The sequence below is a fragment of the Ranitomeya imitator genome, chromosome 10 (assembly GCF_032444005.1).
Source record: "Ranitomeya imitator isolate aRanImi1 chromosome 10, aRanImi1.pri, whole genome shotgun sequence".
NCBI lineage: Eukaryota > Metazoa > Chordata > Amphibia > Anura > Dendrobatidae > Ranitomeya > Ranitomeya imitator.
The window spans coordinates 141771617-141799148 of NC_091291.1; the positions used below are offsets into that span (position 1 = coordinate 141771617).

The 27532-nt window shown below is 45.2% G+C and overlaps 2 protein-coding genes across 21 annotated transcripts in view; one reads left to right on the forward strand and one right to left on the reverse strand.

The window, feature by feature from the left end:
- FEZ1 (fasciculation and elongation protein zeta 1) overlaps positions 1 to 17986 on the forward strand; it is a 68706-nt gene extending 50720 nt beyond the window's left edge. For 7 of the 9 annotated variants that reach the window (XM_069741546.1, XM_069741544.1, XM_069741545.1 and 4 more), the window contains 7 exons: positions 2285 to 2371; positions 5870 to 6035; positions 7621 to 7895; positions 8046 to 8126; positions 8893 to 8968; positions 9111 to 9176; positions 17135 to 17986. In XM_069741546.1, coding sequence (XP_069597647.1) covers positions 2285 to 2371; positions 5870 to 6035; positions 7621 to 7895; positions 8046 to 8126; positions 8893 to 8968; positions 9111 to 9176; positions 17135 to 17151 — 768 coding nt within the window. In that variant the 3' untranslated portion in view covers positions 17152 to 17986. The remainder of the gene's footprint in view (positions 1 to 2284; positions 2372 to 5869; positions 6036 to 7620; positions 7896 to 8045; positions 8127 to 8892; positions 8969 to 9110; positions 9177 to 17134) is intronic. The other 2 variants (XM_069741547.1, XM_069741553.1) reach the window with 1 other exon arrangement.
- Positions 17987 to 19053: 1067 nt separating this feature from the next.
- PKNOX2 (PBX/knotted 1 homeobox 2) overlaps positions 19054 to 27532 on the reverse strand; it is a 340867-nt gene continuing 332388 nt past the window's right edge. For 5 of the 12 annotated variants that reach the window (XM_069741536.1, XM_069741533.1, XM_069741535.1 and 2 more), the window contains 4 exons: positions 26933 to 27115; positions 22493 to 22569; positions 21265 to 21416; positions 19054 to 19972 (listed from right to left, as the gene is read on the reverse strand). In XM_069741536.1, the coding sequence (XP_069597637.1) occupies positions 19755 to 19972; positions 21265 to 21416; positions 22493 to 22569; positions 26933 to 27115 (630 nt within the window). In that variant the 3' untranslated portion in view covers positions 19054 to 19754. The remainder of the gene's footprint in view (positions 19973 to 21264; positions 21417 to 22492; positions 22570 to 26932; positions 27116 to 27532) is intronic. The other 7 variants (XM_069741540.1, XM_069741538.1, XM_069741539.1 and 4 more) reach the window with 2 other exon arrangements.

Genomic DNA, 27532 nt, shown 5'->3' on the forward strand with positions numbered 1-27532 from the left:
TAGTATATTGCCCAGCCCACGTAGTATATTGCCCAGTCACGTAGTATATTGCACAGCATGCATAGTATATAGCACAGCCCATGTAGTATATTGCCCAGTCACGTCATATATTGCCCAGCCCACGTCGTATATTGCCCAGCCCACGTCGTATATTGCCCAGCCCACGTCGTATATTGCCCAGCCACGTAGTATATTGCCCAGCCACGTAGTATATTGCCCAGCCCACGTAGTATATTGCCCAGCCCACGTAGTATATTGCCCAGCCACGTAGTATATTACCCAGCCACGTAGTATATTGCCCAGCCCACGTAGTATATTGCACAGCCACGCAGTATATAGCACAGCCCACGTAGTATATTGCAGAGCCCACGTAGTATATTGTACAGCCCATGTAGTATGTTGCCCAGCCCACGTAGTATATAGCAATGTGGGCATCATATCCCTGTTAAAAAAAAAAAAAAAATATATAATAAAAAATAGCTATATACTCACCTTCCGGAGCCCCCGGATCCAAGCGAAGCGGTTACCGACGCTCCTCGCGCGCTCCCGTCTCTCGTGAGACCGCACGTCATCATCTCGCGAGATCGCAGCATGGACCAGTTACCGGAGCGTCGCGAGCGGGAAAGGCCTGTTCTGGATCCGAGGGGCCGACGGCCGGTGAGTATATAACGATTTTTTATTGTTTTTTATTATTTTTAACATTAGATCTTTTTACTATTGATGCCGCATAGGCAGCATCAATAGTAAAACGTTGGTCACACAGGGTTAATAGCAGCGTTAACCAAGTGCGTTACACCGCGGCATAGCGCGGTCCATTAACGCTGCCATTAACCCTGTGTGAGCGCTGACTGGAAGGAAGTATGGAGGGGCACTGACTGCGGGGAGGAAGGAGCAGCCATGTTGCCGCCGGACTGTGCCCGTCGCTGATTGGTCGTGGCCAATCAGCGACTTGGATTTCCATGACAGACAGAGGCCGTGACCAATGAATATCCGTGACAGACAGAAGGACAGACAGACGGAAGTGACCCTTAGACAATTATATAGTAGACTAGATTGTGGCCCGATTCTAACGCATCGGGTATTCTAGAAAATGCATGTCCCGTAGTATATGGACAATGATGATTCCAGAATTCGCGGCAGACTGTGCCCGTCGCTGATTGGTCGAGGCAACCTTTATGACATCATTGTCGCCATGGCAACCATTATGACATCTACATCGATACTGTGCCCGTCGCTGAATCAGAAACGTGGGATTTCTACGTCCTTTATGACATCATCGTCGCTATGCCAGTCGCGGCCTGACTGCCTCGACCAATCAGAGACGCGGGATGTCTACGTCCTTTATGACATCATCGTCGCTGTGCCCGTCGCTGATTGGTCGAGGCCTGGCGGCCTCGACCAATCAGAGACGCTGGATTTCAACGTCGATACTGTGCCTGTCGCTGATTGGTCGAGGCCTGGCGGCCTCGACCAATCAGAGACGCGGGATTTCCAGGACAGACAGACAGAAAGACAGACACAGACAGACGGAAAAACCCTTAGACAATTATATATATAGATGTCCTAGTTCTCCTGTTTAATGCAGGTTAGCAAATGGTGAGAAGGCTGGGAGTATTACTGCAGGGTCAGACTCCACTTATACTGTGTTTAGGCTGTAACCATGGAGACACACAGATTTGCCTCAGAGCTTTGGATATAGAATGGTAGATTTTTTTAATCTCTAAATTTAAAATTTTATTCTAGGTGCATGAAAAAAATGCAAAAGCGCTGACATTAATTCACTGCTTAGATGCATTTCTACAGCATCCTGAGTCTTCAAAGCACCTTACAAGCTCGGTTGTCGTTTTTTTTTTTTTTTTTTTTTTTTTTTACTGTTTTCATTCTCTTTCTTCCTCCAGTTAAAATTAATGACTTTTTCCTACTGAGGGTCACACAAGGCTCATTTTTCTCAGCCAGTGCTGATCAGATCCTTCTAGCAATGTTTTGTTTTTGTTTTCTAATGAAAGCTCCTTACATAATCTGCTCCACATACATCTGAAATGTGTCTTCTGAATGATTAGCTATTTACAGGACGTTCCTGTCATCGTCAGCAAAGTATCTGACGCTTTACCTAATATTCATCTGTGTGGTCAGCTCGACTGTGAGCTCAGGAGCTGATGGCAGCCGAGATATTGGGGACCCTCCTTTGATGTTGCTGCTGGCAGAGAGAGAAGTTTATGAATAAATTATAATTATTGCACAGAAACGACTTTTTGTATAAAACTTTCCTATCGTCTGATTTCAGTTCCATGAGAAAGAGGAGGAAGAACTGAATGAGAAGAGTGAGAACGATTCTGGTATCATTGAGGAGCCGCTGCTGACCGCTGACCAGGTAAAGGGAACACGGCATACATGGCCGCTGTTACAGGGGCCCGACTGAGGGGCCATTCACAAGCCATACCACTGGGGGCAAAAATATAAATGTAATTTGTGTAGGCAAGTGCATCTCAATAAATTGGAATATTATCAAAAAGTTAATTCATTTCAGTTCTTCAATACAAAAATTGAAGCTCATATATTACACTGCTCAAAAAAATAAAGGGAACACTTAAACAGAAAAAACTCCAAGTAAATCAAACTTCTGTGAAATCAAACGGTCCACTTAAAAAGCAACACTGATTGACAATCAATTTCACATGCTGTTGTGCAAATGGAATAGACAACAGATGGAAATTATTGGCAATTATCAAGACCCCCTCAATAAAGGAGCGGTTCTGCAGGTGGGGACCACAGACTACTTCTCAGTACCAATGCTTTCTGGCTGATGTTTTGGTCACTTTTGAATGTTGGTTGTGCTTTCACACTCGTGGTAGCATGAGACAGACTCTACAACCCACACAAGTGGCTCAGGTAGTGCAGCTCATCCAGGATGGCACATCAATGCGAGCTGTGGCAACAAGGTTTGTTGTGTCTGTCAGCGTAGTGTCCAGAGGCTGGAGGCGCTACCAGGAGACAGGCCAGTACACCAGGAGACGTGGAGGGGGCTGTAGGAGGGCAACAACCCAGCAGCAGGACCGCTACCTCAGCCTTTGTGCAAGGAGGACCAGGAGGAGCACTGCCAGAACCCTGCAAGATGACCTCCAGCAGGCCACAAATGTGCATGTGTCTGCACAAACGGTTAGAAACCGACTCCATGAGGATGGTCTAAGTGCCCGGCGTCCACAGATGGGGGTTGTGCTCACAGCCCAAAAACGTGCAGGACGCTTGGCATTTGCCACAGAACACCAGGATTGGCAAATTCGCCACTGGTGCCCTGTGCTCTTCACAGATGAAAGCAGGTTCACACTGAGCACATGTGACAGACGTGACAGAGTCTGGAGACGCCGTGGAGAGCGATCTGCTGCCTGCAACATCCTTCAGCATGACCGGTTTGGCAGTGGGTCAGTAATGGTGTGGTGTGGCATTTCTTTGGAGGGTCGCACAGCCCTCCATGTGCTTACCAGAGGTAGCCTGACTGCCATTAGGTACCAAGATGAGATCCTCAGACCCCTTGTGAGACCATATGCTGGTGCACTGGGCTCCTTCTGATGCATGACAATGCCAGGCCTCATGTGGCTGGAGTGTCAGCAGCTCCCGCATGATGAAGGCATTGATGTCATGGACTGGCCTCAGGGTGGTCCAAAAGTAGGTGGGCAGTTTGTGTATTAGGGTTATGAAGTCAATTTAAGGGGTCTATATGGCTGAAAATACCCAAAAGTGACACCATTCTAAAAACTGCACCCCTTAAGGTGCTCAATACCACATTCAAGAAGTTTATTTACCCTTCAAGTGTTTCACAGCAACAGAAGCAACATGGAAGAAAAAAATGAACATTTAACTTTTTAGTTACAAAAATGATCTTTTAGCAACAATTTTTTTTTATTTTCCCAAGGGTAAAAGGAGAAAGTGGACTGCAAAAGTTGTTGTCAAGTTTGTCCCGAGTACGCTGAAACCCCATATGTGGGGGGACCACTGTTTGGGCACACGCCGGAGCTTGGAAGAGATGCAGTGACGTTTTGGAATGCAGACTTTGATGGAATGGTCTGTGGGCATCATGTTCGAGTCTGACAGTTTGAGCAGACACATGGATGTTAGTAGCCTTCTGGAGGTCATTTTGCAGGACTCTGGCACTGTGGCTGGGTTGTTGCCTTCTATGGCCTCCTCCACGTCTCATGGTATCTGCTCCATTCTCTGGACACTGTGCTGACAGACACAGCTACCCTTCTTGCCACAGCTCGCATTGATGTGCCATCCTGGATGAGTTGCACGATCTATGCAACTTCTGTTGATTGTAAACACTGCCTGATGCTACTATACAGGACTTCTAGTGCAGCAGACTGTGATATCTGCCCGTCGGTGACCATATAGGCAAGCACCGAGCCGCATCCAGTGGTTGCTGATATGACGTCCCGTACGGTAGAGCGTGGCTGCTGCAGTATCAGATCATGGACGGTCGGGTCAGGACCATCCGGGTACGAATTAAAAAATTTGGAATAAAAAATCAGCAATGAATAATCAATGACCAATAGGAAAAGATACTTAAACATAAAAATCAAAGAATGAATCGGAATCTATGTGCAGTAAAATAATGGGTGCGTTATGGTGTATAACACAACCGGCATTATAGGAGGACAGGAAATCTGAGCACGTCCCACCAAAGACTTCTATTCTGCGCTGTAATGGGGGGACGTTCCCGGAAGGAGCAGGGACCCCGGCCTCCAATACACTGTGGTCCAGATGGTGGATTTTCAAACGTGGGCTGACTGCCAATAGATCCACATGTACAGCGGAAAGGCCGATGCTTGGGAGCCCCTGTGGCTGGGCCGATGGTCGGGGGGCTCCTGTGGCTGGGCCGATGGTCGGGGGGCTCCTGTGGCGTGGTCGGGGGGCTCCTGTGGCTGGGCCGGTGGTCGGGGGGCTCCTGTGGCGTGGTCGGAGGGGCTCCTGTGGCTGGGCCGATGGTCGGGGGGCTCCTGTGGCTGGGCCGGTGGTCGGGGGGCTCCTGTGGCGTGGTCGGAGGGCTCCTGTGGCTGGGCTGATGGTCGGGACCCCTGTTGCTATTTTAAGCTGCAACTTCCCACGATATTTGTAAAAATTAGAACGTTTGTGGTCTGTATCCGCGTTGCCAGGTGATGAAGGAACATAAAATGCTGGAGATAATGTAAAAAAAAAAGGATTATTTATTTTTCTGGGCGTTTTGAAGTGTAGCTCACTTCTTCTTCAGGAAACATAAACCTGAAGATGGTCTTTGTTTCCTGAAGAAGTGGGCTGCACTTCGAAACGCCCAGAAAAATAGAAAAATATATATTTTACATTATCTCCGGCATTTGATGTTTCTTAATTACCTGGCAGCACGGACACAGACCACAAACTTTCCATTTTCTTTTTTTTTTTTTTTTTTTTTACATATTTCTGTAGTGAAATCGCCCGTGGATCTGGAGCAGCCATACAGCCTGGGATCAGCTCCGCATATAGTGATTCCATCTTTAGTAATTCCCACAATATTCTCACTCCTCCCTTTCCCAGTAGAGACACATGTGGTGTTTGTTGGTCTCTAAATTGCGGATGGCTCAAGATTTATTTTTAACTCTTTCTGACCCAGTGTCCGCCCCCAGCCAGCCTTCCCCCCGCGCCTCCTCGCTCTCGCTGCCCCCTGAACAGTAGACAGCAGTGACGAGAGCCCGAGGTTTTGCACCTGCAGCTGTGCGGTCGCTGGTTTCCTCTGATCAGGAGACTTTTTATCAATGTAAAGGGATTTTCTTGTGCAGGTGTTCTTATAAGAGATGTCCCAGTGTGAAGACCAATTTCCCAGTATATCCCAGTATATAATAATGCCGATTTTCCTCTGCAGGTGATTGAAGAGATTGAGGAGATGATGCAGAACTCCCCGGATCCTGAGGAAGAACTGGAGGAAGATGAGAACGACCTTGAAGAGATTTCTTCTCGCTCTGACACCGTCCTCCTCCAGGAGATGCAGGCTCTGAGCCACAGCTTCAACAATAACTGGAGCGCAGAGAGTAAGGACACCACTCCACGCACCGCACTCCACGCACCGTACTCCACGCACCGCGCTCCGGCTCACCCCACACTTGCATTGTGTTTTGTATCTTTCTCACTACTCAAACTAACAGGAAAGTTTCAGGACCATTGTTACCATTTAGCACATTAGATAATTGGCAGATGGAAACTGAGGACTTAATGCAAATCACAGTGACGTGGCCCCAGCCGTAGTGACATGTATGCGGTGTGTAGACGGAGCCCAACCGTATATCCATCCCTACTATACCCTGTACTACCAGCCTACAAACAGGAAATATCAGCCACAGCGCCCCCTGGTGGCTCGCTAATGGAACACACTGTAGCACATTGTTACTACGATTACTAATAATGCCAAAAGGAGAGCAATTCAGAGCAATGATTTATAAAACAAACTTTAATTGCCATAAATAATACAAAAACATATATCAAAATATTACATTATCTAATGACTAGAGCACAGGATGAATGTCCCAGGAATGCTGGAAAAGCGCCCATCCCCCCACTCCCCCAGATGTAAATACCCTTGTAATGGTATGCATAAGAAAAAGCACCTATACTATCCAACCAAGGTCACCCCAAAGCAGTGGGATTCTATAGTAATGCCATTAAGTATGGTGGTGGAAAAAGGGTGCTAGCACTTATCACTTACACAGAGGTAGGGGGGGGCGGTCGGGCGATGGTCCCCAACGCACGTTTCGTGGCCACCAGTGCCACTTCCTCGATTACTAATAGCCTGCAAAATCGGCAGAGTATCAAATACTTAATCTCCACACAATATATATATATATATATATATATATATATATATATATATATATATATATATATATGTGTATTATCCACACAGCCTTTGAGATGAGAGTTGGTTGCATGCAGAGTAACCTGCTGGAACCTGTACTGGTAAAAAAAAAAGACTTCTGATGCCAATTCTCATATGCTAAATGTGAAGGTCCTATGGTGCCATTCTAAGACCAAGTTCACTATTTGGTCAGTATTTTATATCCGTATTTGTGAGTTAAAACCAGCAGTGGTGATAAACAGAGAAGTGGTGACGGGTGTCTATTGTACTTTTCCTCTGGTTGTTCCACTCCTGATTTTGTCTTACAAATACTGATGTCAAATACTGACCAAATACTGATCGTGTGAACGTGGCCTTCAAGAATGGCACCTGATGACCTTCACATTCAGCATATGAGAATTGGCATCAGAAGTCTTTTTTTTTTTTCAGTCCAGTTTTCAGCATGTTATTGTGCATGCAACGAATTCTCATCTGAAGGGCTGCATGTTAAATGTGTGTATATATCTATATGTACTTATAATATTTATTTTGTCAATAAGTTTGGAAAGACCCCATCTGCTATAATGACGTGATAAAATACGGCCTGAATGTGGCCTAACAGAGGGAAGAGCAGTTTTGGAATTACGTGGCCCAGAATGACCACGCTTGTGTGGCTGTGAGCTCGCCCTCACATCCACATAACAAAGGGCAATTGCTTTATACTCCGTTATATAGCAGAAGCTGTAGAATAACATTTCTTGTGTTTCCGCGTCTGTCCCATCCAGCAGGTCTGCAGCACATGAGCATGGAGGAGCTGATGCAGTTACTGGAGCGAGTGGAGCGAGCCATCTGCGACTATTCTGAAGAGCTGGTGCAGCATCTTGCTCGGCGGGATGAGCTGGAGTTTGAGAAAGAGGTGAAGAATTCGTTCATCACGGCGCTGCTGGAGGTGCAGAACAAGCAGAAGGAGCACAGAGAGCTGGTGAAGAAGAGGAGGAAAGAGAAGGGCCTCAGTCTGCAGAGCAACCGCTCCGAGAGAAACGGACAGATGCCCATGAAGGTACCAGGGCGACCGGGGGATAGGAGTAGCGTCATTATTCTCCACTCACCGAGCACAGGCCAAGTTCATCTGCATAGTAAATGTATTAATCTTAATAGTGATGTTTCTCACTACTGTGCACCTTGTGACTAAAGCTCTGCTCTTCTGCAGCGTTTCAGCATGGAGGGCATCTCCAATATTCTGCAGACGGGAATCAGACAAACATTTGGTAATTCAGGGAACGAGAAGCAGGTGAGTCCCATTGTGCTCAATGCTCAGCTCCTGAGTGTGCGCTCACACGTGTCTGATGGCTGCCCGCGGTTTTTCTTAATTCTTAAAAGCAGATTTATCACCAGATTGCACAACACATTTTTAAATACATTTTTTAGTCCTGAGAAGACTGGTGTACTTTAAAAATCCATGTCAGAATGGCTGTAAAAATCATTTCTGAAAGTTAAAAATAATTTCCGCTCTCCCAGCTTTAGTGGCAGCTCCTGTGTGACCTGCAGCTTGTACTGAGAAGTGTGAGATTTTAGACAGTCAGGTTGGATAAGACTCTTTAGCTGAAATGGCTTTTCATAGTAAGTATACCAGCATCCTCAGGTCCTAGTTTCTTTTAATAACGTATGTGGTTTACAGCTGGAAAATATCCACTTTAAGGTCTCCTTCTCACTTGTGAAAAATATGTCCGAGTCTCGCAGGTTAAAACCCAGCTGTGGTGCCGGCACTCCAGAGCGGAGCGTGCAGCTCCATGTATTGCTGTGCGGCCGCACGCTCCGCTCTGGAGTGCCGGCAGCAGAGCAGGGTTTTAACCTGCGAGACTCGGACGTATTTCTCACAAGTGAGAAGGAGCCCTTAAGCTGAATAAGGCATCCAGTGCACAGATCAGTCCCAAATTCCTGAATCACCAGATAGTAAATTGTAGCTGGACGGAGCACGTGAAAAGTAATGGTGTTACTCCCAGCGGTCACATACAGGACGTTTGATTGTGATGTGTGAACATGATCTTCTCTCACAGTATCTGAATACAGTCATCCCTTATGAGAAGAAAGCGACACCCCCGACCGTGGAGGACCTGCAGATGCTGACTAACAGTAAGCCTGCCCCCCAGTGGTGACTTATTAATATTCCCAGTAATGGCCACAGATCCGCAGCATCAATGTCTATACACACTAGACCCATATTGATCATTTTCCTGTACTAACACCATGGCTTTCTGTGTTTCTGTCCCCGCAGTATTGTTTGCGATGAAAGAAGACAGTGAGAAGGTCCCGATGCTATTAACGGACTACATATTAAAAGGTAAAGTTCTTCTCCTGCCTTCCTAGTGTAGAAAGAAATAAAAGGATGCGGTAAGAATAGACCGTCGTCATAGAGGTTGGGCTGTAAATATCAGCTCTATTGAGGACTAATGGTGCCCGTGGTTAGAAGTCTCGAGCTCCCTGCGGTTCATGTGTCCACGCTTCATCTCCTCGAGTATTAAATATTATCACATGATTCATCGTTTCTTGGGCCCTGTTCACATCACACTTCTGGTCCTCAGCACTTCAAGGTCAATGGTCGGTATTACAGGGATACATTGCGTGTGACTTCCCTTACGTCAGCGCCGTCCATCCTGCTATTCTGTAATGCAAAGCGGTTGTTTTATTTTTTCCATTCTAGTTAATTAATGACCTATGCAAGCAGACCAATTTACGTATATTAGACATACACTTTACGCTTTGTTTCTCCTTCCAAAATGGAGTTATATCTTAAATGTTACACCATCTTTATGGCACAAATGTCCTCCAATATCTGCAAACTTTTTTCCTTTATATTTAACCCCTTAAAGGGGATGTTCACGTTTATTATAGTGGTTCCTAAGGAGTGTAAAGTACAAACAATTACAAACTCACTAGTACTTCACCCCCTCGATCCAGCGGTTCATACAGTGGTGACGTCAAGAGCACAAGTCACCGAGCTCAGAATTGTGTCGTCAACCTGCGGCCGATCTGAGCGTCACAACACCAGAGTGACAGTATTGGTGGGAAGCCGGATCAGAGGAGAGAACCTAGTAGTTTATTATGTTATGTACATTTCTCATTTTGGGGGCTTTTTACTGAAAGTAGACATACCAGGCGATTTTTAATTTGTACTTTGTTTTCCTCCCCTTTCGACAGAGGCAGAACCTTTAGTTTTCTGATGCCAGAGGCTTATGGGTTTTTTTTTTACAGGAAAAGTTGTAATTTTGCTTAACATTTATTTTATCATATAATGTGTTGTAGACCACAAAGTGGGATGAAATGTTAAAATTCTGAATTCTGTTTAGTGATCATTGCTCAATAAGATTATGAGAAATATTACCAAACATGTTCTTTTTTTAAGTGGTTACAAAAATAATTGATCTCGGTCATCATTTGAGACGTATTATCTTAATATTTCCATTGCTGGAGGTTACTTTTTTGCTTGTCACGCCCACTGTTTTATTGATACGAGTTTGGGGTAGATATGACATTTTCTTCGCTGGCATTGTAGTGCCCAAAACAGCAACACAATTCTGGCATTTTGTTTTGCCTCTTTTTGGGGTTTATTGTACAAGTTAATTTTATATTTTCATAGCCAGAACTTTTCCAGATGCAGCGATACCATATCTTGATTTTTTTTTTAAATTTATGTTTAATGAGGGGGGAAAAAGCATTCCCATCCTTATGCAGAGATTGTTGGAGTAAGAGGCACCAAGTTCATTTTGAAGCGCGCACCTCCTAATTTAGCACATTATATGGCGGCCTTGTGTCAGAGACAGGAGTGTATCAGTCGTGGACTTAAGGATATTTCTGCTATTTTTGTTGGATTGTGTTAAACTTCACTCACTTTTCAAAATATACTGAGACTGGAGTAAAAATCACAAAAGTTGCAATTATTTTTTGGGCTGCTGTCTGTTGCACAAAACTTTTGCAATAGTTTCACAAAAGTTTTCTGGCCCACACTGATGAATCGGGCCTATATTCCAAAAGTAGAAACAATACGTGATGTGAACAGGACCTTGCTTGCTGAGTAGTGTGTATATATACAGTTAGGTCCATATATATTTGGACAGAGACAACATTTTTCTAATTTTGGTTATAGACCTTACCACAATGAATTTTAAACAAAACAATTCAGATGCAGTTGAAGTTCAGACTTTCAGCTTTCATTTGAGGGGATCCACATTAAAATTGGATGAAGGGTTTAGGAGTTTCAGCTCCTTAACATGTGCCACCCCTGTTTTTAAAGGGACCAAAAGTAATTGGACAGATTCAATAATTTTAAATAAAATGTTCATTTCTAGTACTTGGCTGATAACCCTTTGTTGGCAATGACTGCCTGAAGTGTTGAACTCATGGACATCACCAGACGCTGTGTTTCCTCCTTTTTGATGCTCTGCCAGGCCTTCACTGCGGTGGTTTTCATTTGCTGTTTGTTTCTGGGCCTTTCTGTCTGAAGTTTAGTCTTTAAAGGGACTCTGTCACCCCCCTCCAGCCGTTATAAACTAAAAGAGCCACCTTGTGCAGCAGTAATGCCGCATTCTAACAAGGTGGCTCTTTTAGTTTTGTGTTCAGGTATTACTAAAATAAAGCGTTTTGAAACTTTGCAAAAATACCTGTCTTTGTCCACGGAGGCGGGTCCTCAGCCCCCAGTTTGAAGGGTATTCTGCCGTCACTCACATTTTCAGGGGCTTTCGGCGCCGCCCCCTCCGCGCTGTTTTCTTTTCAAATCCGGCACTGTGTAAATCTTTGCGAGGCAGGCGCAGTAAGCTAACACAAAACTAAAAGAGCCACCTTGTTAGAATGCAGCATTACTGCTGCACAAGGTGGCTCTTTTAGTTTATAACGGCTGCAGGGGCCCTTTAACCCCTTTCTGACCTCGGACGGGATAGTACGTCCGATGTCAGAAGTCCCTCTTTGATGAGGGCTCCGGTGGTGAGCCCGCATCAAAGCCGGGTCATGTCAGCTGTTTTGAACAGCTGACATGTGCCCGTAATAGGTGCGGGCAGAATCGCGATCTGCCCGCGCCTATTAACTAGTTAAATGCCGCTGTCAAACGCAGACAGCAGCATGTAACCACCGCATCCGGCCGGGCGGTCGGAAATGATGTCATCGCCCACCCCCTTCACATGATCGCCGGTAGCTGTGAGTGCCACCCTGTGGTCGGCGCTCACAGCACACCTGATTTTCAGCTACATAGCAGCGAACAGCAGATCGCTGCTATGTAGCAGAGGCGATCGTGCTGTGCCTGCTTCTAGCCTCCCATGGAGGCTATTGAAGCATGGCAAAAGTAAAAAAAAATAAAAGTTTAAATCACCCCCCTTTCGCCCCAATCAAAATAAATGAATAAAAAAAAATCAAATCTACACATATTTGGTATTGTCGCGTTCAGAATCGCCCGATCTATCAATTTAAAAAAAAAAGCATTAACCTGATCGCTAAACGGCGTAGCGAGAAAAAAAATTCGAAACGCCAGAATTACGTTTTTTTGGTCGCCGCGACATTGCATTAAAATGCAATAACGGGCGATCAAAAGAACGTATCTGCACCAAAATGCTATCATTAAAAACGTCATCTCGGCACGCAAAAAATAAGCCCTCACCCGACCCCAGATCACAAAAAATGGAGACGCTTCGGGTATTGGAAAATGGTGCAATTTTTTTTTTTTTTTTTTAAGCAAAGTTTGGAATTTTTTTTCACCACTTAGGTAAAAATTAACCTAGACATGTTAGGTGTCTATGAACTCGTACTGACCTGGAGAATCATAATGGCAGGTCAGTTTTAGCATTTAGTGAACCTAGCAAAAAAGCCAAACAAAAGACAAGTGTGGGATTGCACTTTTTTTTGCAATTTCACCGCACTTGGAATTTTTTCCTGTTTTCTAGTACACGGCATGCTAAAACCAATGATGTCATTCAAAAGTACAACTCGTCCCGCAAAAAATAAGCCCTCACATGGCCAAATTGACGGAAAAATAAAAAAGTTATGGCTCTGGGAAGGAGGGGAGTGAAAAATGAACACGGAAAAACAAAAAAAATCCCAAGGTCATGAAGGGGTTAACAAGTGAAATGCTGCTCAATTGGGTTGAGATCAGGTGACTGACTTGGCCATTCAAGAATCTTCCACTTCTTTGCTTTAATAAACTCCTGGGTTGCTTTGGCTTTATGTTTTGGGTCATTGTCCATCTGTAGTATGAAACGACGACCAATCAGTTTGGCTGCATTTGGCTGGATCTGAGCGCACAGTATGGCGGCTCTGAAGACCTCAGAATTCATTCCTGTGTCACATCATCAATAAACACTAGTGACCCAGTGCCACTGGCAGCCATGAATGCCCGCGCCATCACACTGCCTCCGCCGGGTTTATGCATGCCCGCGCCATCACACTGCCTCCGCCGGGTTTATGCATGCCCGCGCCATCACACTGCCTCCGCCGTGTGTTACAGATGATGTGGTATACTTTGGATCATGAGCTGTACCGCGCCTTCACCATACTTTTCTCTTTCCATCATTCTGGTAGAGGTTGATCTTGGTTTCATCTCTCCATAGAATGTTCTTCCAGAACTGTGCGGCTTTTTTAGATGTTTTTAGCCTTTTTCTTCTTGATGCTTATGAGTGGCTGCACCGTGCAGTGAACCCTCTGTAGTTACTTTCATGCAGTCTTCTCTTTATGGTAGATTTGGATATTGATACGCCGACCTCCTGGAGAGTGTTGGTCACTTGGTTGGCTGTTGTGAAGGGGTTTATCTTCACCATGGAGATTATTCTCCTATCATCCACCACTGTTGTCTTCCGTGGGCGCCCAGGTCTTTTTGCATTGATGAGTTCACCAGTGCTTTCTTTCTTTCTTTCTCAGGATGGACCAAACTGTAGATTTTGCCACTCCTAATATTATAGCAATTTCTCGGATGGGTTTTTTCTGTTTTTGCAGCTTAGGGATGGCTTGTTTCACCTGCATGGAGAGCTCCTTAGGCTCCTTTCACACTAGCGTCGGAATCTCCCCGTCGCAATGCGTCAGGCAGAGATTCCGACGCTAGCGTTTGACGCACTGCACAACGGGTGCAGCGGATGCATTTCTCCGGCGCATCCGCTGCCCCATTGTGAGGTGCAGGGAGGTGGGGGCGGAGTTCCGGCCGCGCATGCGCGGTCGGAAAAAGCGGTCCATCAGGAGCAAAAAACGTTACATTTAATGTTTTTGGCTCCCGGCGGTCCGCCACAACACGGCGCAACCGTCACACGACGGTTGCGACGTGTGGCAATGCGTCGCCAATGTTAATCTATGGGGCAAAAACGCATCCTGCAAACAACTTTGCAGGATGTGTTTTTTGCCATAAACGACGCATTGCGACATCTGGCAAAAAACACCAGTGTGAAAGTAGCCTTAGACCGCATGTTTACTTCATAGCAAAACCTTCCAAATGCAGCACTACACCTCAAATCAACTCCAGGCCTTTTATCTGCTTAAATGAGAAGATAGTATTCTGCTACAGATGGATCTGGATAAGTTGGAAACTTGGGCTGAAAGGTGGCAGATGAGGTTTAACAATGATAAGGTTATACACATGGGAAGAAGGAATCAATATCACCATTACACACTGAACGGGAAACCACTGGGTAAATCTGACAGGGAGAAGGACTTGGGGATCCTAGTTAATGATAAACTTACCTGGAGCAGCCAGTGCCAGGCAGCAGCTGCTAAGGCAAACAGGATCATGGGGTGCATTAAAAGAGGTCTGGATACACATGATGAGAGCATTATACTGCCTCTGTACAAATCCCTAGTTAGACCGCACATGGAGTACTGTGTCCAGTTTTGGGCACCGGTGCTCAGGAAGGATATAATGGAACTAGAGAGAGTACAAAGGAGGGCAACAAAATTAATAAAGGGGATGGGAGAACTACAATACCCAGATAGATTAGCAAAATTAGGATTATTTAGTCTAGAAAAAAGACGACGGAGGGGCGATCTAATAACCATGTATAAGTATATAAGGGGACAATACAAATATCTCGCTGAGGATCTGTTTATACCAAGGAAGGTGACGGGCACAAGGGGGCATTCTTTGCGTCTGGAGGAGAGAAGGTTTTTCCACCAACATAGAAGAGGATTCTTTACTGTTAGGGCAGTGAGAATCTGGAATTGCTTGCCTGAGGAGTTGGTGATGGCGAACTCAGTCGAGGGGTTCAAGAGAGGCCTGGATGTCTTCCTGGAGCAGAACAATATTGTATCATACAATTATTAGGTTCTGTAGAAGGACGTAGATCTGGGGATTTATTATGATGGAATATAGGCTGAACTGGATGGACAAATGTCTTTTTTCGGCCTTACTTACTATGTTACTATGACATAACGAAGGGATTGCCCACACATGTCCATGAAATAGCCTTGGAGTCAATTGTCCAATTACTTTTGGTCCCTTTAAAAACAGGGTGGCACATGTTAAGGAGCTGAAACTCCTAAACCCTTCATCCAATTTTAATGTGGATACCCTCAAATGAAAACTGAAAGTCTGAACTTCAACTGCATCTGAATTGTTTTGTTTAAAATTCATTGTGGTAATGTCTATAACGAAAATTAGAAAAATGTTGTCTCTGTCCAAATATATATGGACCTAACTGTGTGTATGTATGTATGTATGTATGAATATATATATATATATATACATACATACAATCACTTTGCATATCTGTATGCTTTATTATCTAACATTTGCACACTTTTAGGATGTTGATCATTATTAAAGGGAACCTGTCAGCAGGATTGTGCTCAGTAACTACAGACACTGTCAGGTCGGCGCTGTTATACTGATTACACTGATACCTGGTGATGAAATCCGTCTTGTGGTTGTTGTGTAATCTTTATTTTCTGTTAATGAGATTCTTGTGCTCCATTGCAGTGCTGTGAGTTACTTGTGGGGGTCTTCATATGTGCTCTGCTTAGCTATTCATCTGTATGGCTTATTACAGGTCAGTGATCTGCCCCCTATTTTACATCCGGAATACAATGTATTGAGAAAAAATAAATATACATCATTCAGCAGGCACCTGCGCTGCAGCCTGATCGCATCTGTAATATGCATTCAATTATTTTATTTAGAGATATACATTTATTTTGAAAAAACATCTTTCAAAATGGCGCCGGCCATGCCTGCACAGTTGCATCTGTCGGCAATCTGATAGAAGCTGCTGCGAAGGCACGGCCATCAGCGATTAGATGCTACTGCACAGGTGCCACCAGCGCCATTTTGATAGAGGAAAAAAAATTATCAGATCGCTGACAGATGCTACTGCGCAGGCATAGCTGGCGCCATTGTTTTCAAAGTAAATGTATATCCCTAAATAAAATTTTTAATGCATAGTATAGATGCAATCATGCTGCAGTGCACTCACTGCCACCGGCGCCTGCCTGATGTGATTTTTTTTTTTTCAATACATATTATATTCAGTATGTAAACTGAGGGATCAGTGTCCTGTCAGCAGTCTTCATTATGAATACCTAAACAGAGCACCACATGAAGCCCCGCCCCAGAACACGAGAATCTCATTAACTGAAAATCCAGATTCCACAAGACGTAATTAGTATAACGGCACCGACCTGACACTGTCTGTAGTCACTGAGCACAATCCTGATCACAGGTATCAGTGTCAGGTTGGTGTTGTTATACTGATTACACTGTCTGTAGTCACTGAGCACAATCCTGATCACAGGTATCCGTGTAATCAGTATAACGGCACCGATCTGACACTGTCTGTAGTCACTGAGCACAATCCTGATCACAGGTATCAGGGTCAGGTTGGTGTTGTTATACTGATTACACTGTCTGTAGTCACTGAGCACAATCCTGATCACAGGTATCCGTGTAATCAGTATAACGGCACCGACCTAACACTGTCTGTAGTCACTGAGCACAATCCTGATCACAGGTCCACTTTAATGACTCCTCACACGTGGCCCCGTCCTCCTGCCCCACATTGGCATTAATTTAGACTTTTGTTCTTGTAATTTATGTGCTGTATTTGTGACAAGCCACACATTTACAATAGTGGAGATAAATTTCCATAATGTTAAGACTTGCACATCATTTACACCTGCTGTCAGTCCGGCTTAGCACGTGTTTCGTATTAACCCCTTGCCTTCTCTTAGAAGCCGCATCTGGAGAGAACATTGACAATTCTGCCACTGAAAATTGTCTGATCATCGCATCTGTGAAATGATCTTTGTCCTTTTCCTCTTTTTTTTTTTTTTTTTTTTTTGCAGTGCTTTGCCCAACCTAACGTGTGCCACTCGGACGGCGGATCAGGGAGAACATTCATTCACATCAGGACTGCATGACATAACATATAAATTTGCATTGAATTAATCAGTTACAGGCCGGTATTGATTATTACCTATTGCTTTCTCATCAGTTTAACCACCATGTGCTCAGAGAAACATGGAATTAACTCCTTGCTATTTTGCGTTACCCATGAGCGCTTTGGTTAGTCTTCTACCAAAATGTCTGCCCCCTGCTAGAAATCAGTAGTCGAGAGATCCTTTGTGGTAGAACTCTACCTACCTCATGATCAACCGTAAAGAGGGTTATTGGGGCAATAGTTTTGTTATGTACTAGTAAAGATGAGGGCTTACTACCAGTACCTTACTCTGTGAGGTGGAGGAATGATGGCGGCCTGGAGCAGCGGATAATGGATCCACATTGGATTTCCTGTGATATAACTCATCTGTAGTATTGTAAGTGGCCACTTGCTGCCAAGACCTTCAGGGCATTTACCTGTGACAGTGTTTTGGGCGTCCGCTCCTTGTATCTTTTTGCCCATTTTGGCCAAATCAGCATTTTTTTCCTCATTATCTTGCTGAGATTTTCACCTGTTTGTGTAACACGTTATGGAGAGATTTGGGGTCGTGTGTAACAGTTATGTTTGTTGCCAACAAATAGCTTTAATGGCGGCTTCCTGTGGGCGATGAGTGTCCCTGCGAGTATTAGTCTCTCCGTTGTATCATCCACAGACAGGAGGGGCGAGGTCTGACACGTGGAGGTCTCTGTACATTGTAGTGTATTAGGATGTGTCTTGCCATGTAATAGATGATATGAAATAAATCCCATGTAGTGAACGTTGGCCGTGTTTTCTGTCATTACACTAAAACCCGCACTCATAGCGCTGTCCTCATTGGGAATAAGTGAATGTGAGGTGTGACTTCCCTGCGCTTGTAAGGCCGCACTCACATTGGGTGGCAGTGATGCTATTTTTTTAATTCATAATCGTGCAAGAAGCACAATGTTGTGGAAGAAAAATAGCAGGGCTAAAGCTTGTTCTATGGAGAAGAGGGTCAGGAGCTTGGCTTAGCGTATGGAGGTGCACAACCCTCGTCCGACCCTCCAGATTCATGAAGAGGCATGCACGTCTTCAAGAATCGGGAGCGCAGGTCTCTGAACAAATGCACTACAGGATGCAGCCAGCCCATATAGCAGAGATGTTACTAAATAGACAGCCACTCACAACCTACCAGTTCATGGAGGGGGTGACTGCGTAGTAGACATTTGCACAACAGAGGCCTGTATAGGGCGGTGTTCACATGTACGTAATGCATAGTGTCTCAGCCTATCAGTCACGCCCATACTATTCGATTAGGTGGGCTGGCCAGCACTCAGTGTGAATACCCCTGTATACAAGACCCAACGTGCTGGGCTTGGCTGCACCCTGAAAAATAAAGTGCACAAAATACATAAATATGTGAGGTACTGGTCGATATTTTGGCCAAGTTACGCAAGCTCGCAACCCAACGTCAAGGGTCTCCATGCTTGCGAGTCCTATCACTAAACACAAATGAGGACTAAAAATCCTCCAACAATACAGCTGAGAAAGGCTCTTTTTCAGCTGCGTTTTTGGAGGATTTTTAGTCCTCTTTTTTGGCTTTGCTATTAAGTTTAAGAATCGGGAGCGACTGTCTCCAGCAAGACTGGTGTGAACAACCCTGGTTTTAATGAATGGAGCCCAAAGACTTGTCCGATATGGACCTGCATGTTGGATTCATGTCTCCCCAATTTTGTGCACATTATTGCAGGTAAAGCCGCCCCTCCTCGTGCACACTGCTTACTCCAGCAGGCACCACATTACTCAGCGCCTGTCCTGTGTACTCGTTCCTGGCCGCAGTACAGAATGTGAAGCCACAGGCCGCTCTATAATTGTCATACTCTGTTTATATGGAAATTTCATAAAACAGTTTAGTTGCCAAAATAGATGAGTCTGATAATAGTTCGTTATCTGAAAGATCGGGGGGCGGGGAGGGAGTGCGGTCCCAGAATTTACACACAAATGCTTAGGGGTTTTTTGTTCTAGAGATGAAAAGTTTTATCCATGTACATATAGATACACGTGTGCCAGTCCGGCATATCTATACATACAGTCGTCTTCCGAAAGAAAAACTGGGAAAACATTTCATTAGCATTCAGTATCAATAATACAGAAAAAAAAAATTGACCTAAAAACATCTTGTTTAAAAAAAAAACCAAAAACCGGAAACCAATATGGCCACAACATGTGGCTCTGTAAACATGTGTCCATCACTTAAATAACAGCCGGAGCGGGGAGCGGCCGCCACCAGACGGGGTCCGGGAGAGACCACTGTTTACATCCTTCTGTCTCAACAGTACAAGAAATTAGTCTCCGCTTGTGCGTCCTTTTTGTCAATGGGAGCAGAGAGATGAAGTCCCATCACGGGCGGCTCTGGTCCACCAAAATGTGCAGAGGGCGGACATTACTCCGAGCAAGTGCAGGCCGTGGGCTTCAGTCAGTCACAGACAGGTAAACCAGAGGCCATGACAAATCGATGGACCTTCAGCCTGGGATTAGTAATATTGCGGGTGCAGGGCAGCACTTTGCTACTCCAGGGAGTCACTTTGTTCTAAGCCCAGGTTGCTGACGTTTGTCGTCTGGAGATCTTCACTGTCCTCCTCCAGGTCATCCTCTTCCATCTCCTCCTCCTCCTCATCCTCCTCTTCTGTTCCATCTAGTGAGTCGTCATGTGCGCTCATCAAGGCCTGCTGCATGGACAGAGCGTCCGACGACAGAGACTGGAGGTTGTCGATGTTCACAGAACCTGGAAAACAGCAGAATGGAAAGAGTTGGCATTAACCCAATAAGGACCCAGACTTTTTTTTTGCGCTTTCATTTTCTTTCCTCAAGTTATTCCAAGAACCATAACTTTATTTCTGTCACCAAATCCGTATCATTGTTTATTTGTAATTTTCAGTGACCCCTCTCATTTTATTATGTAATGTACTAAAAAAAAATAGAAAAAAAAAATCCAAATGGGTGAATTGGTAAAAAACAAAATGTGCAATTCCACCATTTTTGGGGGGGAATTTTTTTGTTTTTGCAGTGTTCATTGTACAGTAAATGACCTAGAATCATGATTCTCCAGCTCAATACGATTATGACGACATCAAACTTTTAAGAATTAAAAAAAAACAACAACCCACAAATATATAAATTACAGAAAAAAATCTTGGGTTTGTGTTGCCATTTTCTGTGACCGTTAAATGTAACTTTTCCATCTCATGCAGACGGTGAGGTCTCGCTTCTTACGCGCTGGTGTTTTTATTGATACATTGTTAGGATACTCGAGACTTAATATATTTAAATTATATTTTTGGGGAAGTGCATTGATTGGAAAAATGCCCTTTCTGGAGTTTGTTTTTTTTTTTGAGGGGGGGGGGGCATTTAACCTATGGTTTAAATCCTATTTTGATCAGAATTTAATAGACATCATCGAACCAAATATTTGTGTCTTTTTACACTTGATTTCTTTAGTTTTGAATGGGGCTCTCTGGCCAGTATGGGAAGGATTCAGCTGAGCCACGTTACATACATTGCCAAACACCTGGAACAAGCATGCAGGTTTTCAATGGAGTAAGATGCCGCCAGATGCATCTAACATCATCTTATCTCCCCCAAGGATAGGGCGCTGGGATTCAGCATGCTGAGCCTTCTCCGACACAAACCATGGGGGAGTCAGGAGGTCTGTATGTATAAATGGCTGGGTCCGGCAGAGTTTGGCCGACTTTGCTTTATTCACCCTTTATGGGAACCGTTAGCGATGGGTGCAGACAGACAGCAACGCTCCAAGGGGGAAAACTACCAGTAAGATGAATATTTCCTCATACTGCTTCTCTCGCTCCTATGTCCGCCCTACAAGTTCAGAAGAAAAGCTCTGAGAGGCCACGTGGCATCTTCTGGGTGAATACAATGATCTGATGTCACTACCTCATCACCGAGAAGGTCTGCTTCCATATAAGTTACAGACCGTAGTAGCGTCTGATAAATGCGGAGCTTTACCCCGCAGTCTACGACTCCAGCACTCGCCATCAGGGTTAGTCCCAGGTAACACACCTTGTTGCTGCAACACCCCGGCTGCTATTGAGTTGGGCCAGAATCGCTGGGTTGGCCGGTGCTGAGACTTTATCTTCTTTGCTTTTGGTGCAGGGTCTGGATTACTGGCATCTAACATTGGCTGCAGGATGCGTCTCCTGGCATTAATGAACCTACAAAACCAAGAAGGTGAGTAATGATGGGCAGAAGAAAACAATCCAGGCTGGTAATTCTAACACAGTCCACCAGAGGGAGCCCTTCTATTACTAGATGCAAAAGACTAAAATGAAACGTTCTGCAATTTTATAACAATTCTTTACAATTTTTTCTTCAAGATATCCGATTTCTTTTAATAAATAAAAACAGTCCTTTTTACATAGGTTTTCAGCCTCTGGGGGTGATGATATGCAGTGATACATTGTAACAACCCCCAGCACTGTGTGAACAGACTTTTTTTTTTCTGTTATCTCAGCGCCTCCTCTGGGATAATCACATTCTATATTCCATACACCGGTTCTGCCGTTGGGTAAATTAATCATTGATCACAGAACAAATCTTAGTGAAGTCACAGATTGTAACAGGAAATCCAACGTGGCGCTCAGTCATAACGCAAACCTTTGGTGCAGAATCTACACTGACAATCTGCAAAATCCAGTACAATAAGGCTATGTTCACACGTTGCGGATTTGGCTGCGGATTCGCAGCAGATTGGCAGCTGCGGATTCTCAGCAGTTTTCCATCAGGTTTACAGTACCATGTAAACCTATGGAAAACTAAATCCGCAGTGCACATGCTGCGGAAAATACCACGTGGAAACGCTGCGGTTTATTTTCCGCAGCATATCAATTCTTTGTGCGGATTCCACAGCGTTTTACACCTGTTCCTCAATAGGAATCCGCAGGTGAAATCCCCACAAAAAATGCTGGAAATCCGCTGGTAAAACGCAGTGTGCTTTACCTGTGGATTTTTCTAAATGCGCACACGAAACCGCAACATGTGCACATACCCTAAATGCGAGTGGAGTTTATCAGATTCCATTCACATGTAGTGTGATTTCTGCAGCAGATTTGAGGCACATGGATTTTAATCTTTACAAAGCAATATTTGATTTTGCTGCAGAGATTTTCCCGTTTCTGCTCCTGACCACATTCTCACCAAATGGAATATCTGCGTGGATGAACGCTCCCAGAAGGGGCAGAACTCCGGGTCCGGCTGGTGGTTTTGTTGCCACGCGGCAAGAGTCACTTACCAGTTGTTGACTTGCAATAGTGTGAGGTTTGTCTGTGCCGCGATCTGCCTCTTCTCGTCCTCTGTTGGGTACGGGTGCTGAAAGAAACATCACCCATCAGTTATAGTGACAGTAATGGGGTACAGAGACAGGCAGCACCAATAATAAGGGTATACAGGAACCTCACCCGATTGTAACACTCTGGGAATTGGTTTCACACTTCATATAAAATGTTTTTTTTCCAGGACTTTGAAATTAAAGTCCAATCTATAGGAAAAAAAAAATGAGTGAGCTGCAGCAGGATTCATTGTCCACTGCAGTGACTGGTGGAGACGCTGGAGTGGGTCTGCCAACAATCTCCTATAGATGGCCTATCATAAGGCTCCTCATCAATAATACAGTCCTGAACATTGCTCCTAATTGTCAGTGAATAGAAACCTTGTCCTGAGAGGATGAGATCCATACAGGTGCACATCACCGCGCTCAGAACATCCAGATTCAGGTTCTGCCATGGAAAGTGTCTGTTCACCATCAAGCAGAGACCGTGAGACACAAAGTATTAGAAATCTGCAGAATATTTTACTACTCAGCGATTCAGATTTATGGACACAGAACAAGAACCCCCTAAATATGAACAGAGGCGAAGCAGACCGGGTCTAAAGGAGAACTCCGGCCATTTGTGGACGCTGAGGACAGGTCAGACTCGGCTTTCTTTCCCTACGCAAATCTCAATTACTGTAATAAGCTTCTGCTAAAAAATATTTAATTATGGAGTCTTGGAATGATGCATCATGGGAAATGATAACAAAGGAGAATAATCTTTAAGGTTTTATTTCATTATTTTGCAGATTTTCCAATTATTTCTGCTGCACTGATCACATTCTCGACTATAATCACAAGTGCAGTAAAAAAAACAGAAATGTTTACAACCCAAAACTGGAACAACAGTGATAGAAACCAAACATAGACCAAATAACGATATGAATATGGGCCAGACCAGAAAGCAGAATGGTGGAGTACGGATGCGGTAGAGCAGTGGTCCCCAACTCCAGGCCTCGAGGGCCGCCAACAGTGCAGGTTTTCAGGATTTCCTTAGTATTGCACAGGGGTTGGAATCATCACCTGTGCAGATGATCACATTACCACCGATGCAATACTAAAGAAATCCTGAAAACCTGCACTGTTGGCGGCCCTCGAGGCCTGGAGTTGGGGACCCCTGCGGTAGAGGGTCTGTAGGTCAATGCTCCCAGGTAAAAAGTATGAGGTACAGAACCCGTGTACAAAGACCACGACAGCCACATGGTGCAGTGACAAAGTGTAATCTCCACAATGGGCACTAGATGTCAGCAGAGTCCAAAATTACATCCATCCAAATCCCAATGATCGCTCTTCTGTGCAGTCATCAGCTGCTCGTATCACTCAGCACCCCCATGATACAGGAGCCCCCATGTTACAGATGCCTACGGGCAGCGTCGCACCTATATTACAGATGCCTACGGGCAGAGGCGCCCCCGTATTACAGGTGCCTATGGGCAGAGGTGCCCCCATCTTACAGGTGCCTACGGGCAGCCGAGCCCCCATATTACAGGTGCCTACGGGCAGCCGAGCCCCCATATTACAGGTGCTTACGGGCAGCGGCGCTCCCATATTATAGGTGCCTACGGGCAGCGGAGCCCCCGTATTACAGGTGCTTACGGGCAGCGGAGCCCCCATATTACAGGTGCTTACGGGCAGCGGTGCTCCCGTATTACAGGTGCCTATGGGCAGCGGTGCTCCCGTATTACAGGTGCCTATGGGCAGCGGCGCCCCCGTATTACAGGTGCCTATGGGCAGCGGCGCCCCCGTGTTACAGGTGCCTATGGGCAGCGGCGCCCCCGTGTTACAGGTGCCTACGGGCACCGGAGCCCCCGTATTACAGGTGCCTACGGGCAGCGGCGCCCCCGTATTACTGGTGCCTATGGGCAGCGGCGCTCCCATATTACAGGTGCCTACGGGCAGCGGAGCCCACGTGTTACAGGTGCCTACAGGCAGCGGAGCCCCCGTATTACAGGTGCCTACAGGCAGCGGAGCCCACGTGTTACAGGTGCCTACAGGCAGCAGAGCCCCCATATTACAGGTGCCTACAGGCAGCGGAGCCCCCGTATTACAGGTGCCTACAGGCAGCGGAGCCCCCGTATTACAGGTGCCTACAGGCAGCGGAGCCCACGTGTTACAGGTGCCTACAGGCAGCAGAGCCCCCATATTACAGGTGCCTACAGGCAGCGGAGCCCCCGTATTACAGGTGCCTACAGGCAGCAGAGCCCCCATATTACAGGTGCCTACAGGCAGCGGCGCCCCCGTATTACAGGTGCCTACAGGCAGCGGAGCCCCATATTACAGGTGCCTACGGGCAGCAGTGACACCTCAATACCCTGAGCCATACACAGCTCTTCTGTGAGGGCATCAGCTACTCGTCAGGCGGCTCAAATGGTGAGGAAACAGCCACTGTTGGCATTCAGGCCTAATACTTCTCACAGCTGAGGGTTTGTTATATTGGATCCTGGCTGAACAATCCTCTGTGAGCTACAGACATGAACAGCAGAAAGCTCGCCTGTCATGGCTGATACATTTACTGTACTTGTACTGATACATTGTATCAACATGGAGTCTCAGAGACGATTGTGGACATTAGCGGAAACTGTAACAAACCCCTAGTGCTTGTTCACATCTGTTTTCCCTGCACTTCATTTGTGCGTAAAAAAAAAAATGATGTCCCCGATTCAATCACTTTTGGGCAGATTTGTAACGTAAAACACTTTAAAAACTTGCACCAACATTTTGTGATTTTTTTTCGTGTTCAGCCAGCTGCCCTGAAGTGTGTGGGACATGGGCGAGACAAGGCGAGGGGAAGCCGCCCTAAAAACTCATCAACATCCATCAATAGTTGTGGAGTAACTTAGTGACTGGAGTAACGTTTCTGGCGAGGGCACGGAGGCGTCACCGCTTATTGATCTCGGTGCATCTTATTCCTGTACAAAGTTCCAGTCTTCATGAATCCGGTCCGGCAGACATTAATTAGATTTCTAAAATCGCTTTCACACGGCGCATTTTTCCTTGATTATTTGGTGTGCTTTAAAAAAAAAAAAAAAAGGCGTCTAACAAGTCTTTCATCAATTGTAAACTGATGTTTTTCTCCAATGAAATAAAAATTGTTTAGCACAAAAATAAAAATAAAACAAACAACCGAGTATTGTCGTGTTTTTGACACTTTTTTCCCCCACATAAAAATGCCGGGAAATATGTCTGGATTTTGGAGCTATTTTGATCTTCACTGGGAAAATTTGCAGCAAAAACACTGAATTAATATGCGTAAAAAATATGTACAGTGTGAACGAGATTTTAAAAAAATCGCATTCAGTTTGCTGTAAATCAGAAAGACCCCCATCTCCTGGTCTTTAGGGTCTGTCTAGTGCGATTTCCATCAGCTGTGCAATGAATCAGTCCTGGAATCCTCGGTGTGAACAGAGCCGTACTGCAGAGATTTCACAGATGGGTGTTCTTTACATAAAAGTTTAATTTGATAAAGGGGAATTCTGTTCTCTGCCCCCCTGGACATTGCAGGTATGAGGAGATGAGTTGGGAGCACAGAAGAAAACACGGGAGGCCATTATCCGCTCAGCCACCGGGTCAGCACCGGGCTAATGAATATTAAAGGTTCAGTGACATTTAAGATTTCATTACTCTGCTCTTCACATAAACTCGTCCTTAAATGCACCAGTGGCTTCTACATCACATCTATTCTTTACTGAAAGTTGTAGAGAAAAACGAGACTGCAGCGCGGCGGAGCCGTAATAATGGCCCTTCACCCCCAAACCACGAATCACACAGCAAATCATGGCGCTGAATCAGCGTCGGCGCTTCTCCACCGGTTCTGTGTAATTTCCGCTTTAATTTGTCATCTTCCTGGTCTGTGATTTTTCTATTATTTTTTTTTTTGTTTCCAGTAGATCTGGAAGTAATGGTTCCAAAAGCTTTTCTACCTTTATTCGCCACTAGAGGGAGCTCAATGCATACAGAGTTACACAGAGCTCCCCCTAGTGGTGGCCGCATAAAAGGGGATTTTGAAAAGTAGTACTAACTTCTAAACCAACCTATAAAATGCCCTTCCTCGAGATTGGTAAATTTAATAGAAGTGGTAAGTTCGCTGCACACAAGGCCAGAAATGTCTCCATGAAATACCCAAAAACGTCACCAAAGAATTTAGGGTTGAACTAGAAACTACTGGTCTTCCCTAATTTACCATGCTGTGCTATCCCATATACGCCCCATGACCACAGTGGCAGGACACATTCTTGTGTTACTATCCCCCTTATACTCTGTTACAGTAATATCCACCATTATCCTCCCAGTATATGACCAGTATCTCCACTGCAATCTGGAGATTAGGGGCCACGTCCCCCTGTAAGTTTTAGTGGCTCTTACCATTAGGTGCTGGAAAAGCCATGAGCGCATTATGTTGGTGGCGTGCTTCGGGAGGACTCCGCGCTTGTTTTTAGACTTTTTATCTTCCCCGTCAAGCAGAGAGGTCAGTTCCAGATTGACCTGTGGGACAGCAGAGAAGCCTGAGTATGAAATGTGCTTTATATCCATCAGATTCATCGCCCCCTGAAGAAAACAATGTAAGAACGTCCTTTTCTTAAGAAATAAGGCAAAAAGAAAACAAACACAAAAAGACGTGCAGAAAGCAGAACTACTACAGATAAAGGCAGGAGGCGACATCCTCAGCAGAATGTAAAGGGTTATTCCATAAAGTTACATATCCATGGCATAGAACTGGCTGCAATGGAGACATGCCACCCCTCATGGCTGGAGCGGAGGTGCCAGGAGCGGAGGTGCCAGGATCGGCTCCATTCACTGTCAATGGGACTGCCGGAGAAAGCCGCAATGTCGGCATTCCCATAGTCAATGGAGTGGAGGCCGAGCTCAACCACTTATCCCCGATCCCACCAACAGGAGAGAAGAGTCTGTTTTTTTAACCCTTTATATTTTAACTAGCCTGGAAAGTTGAGAAACTTTGGAAAT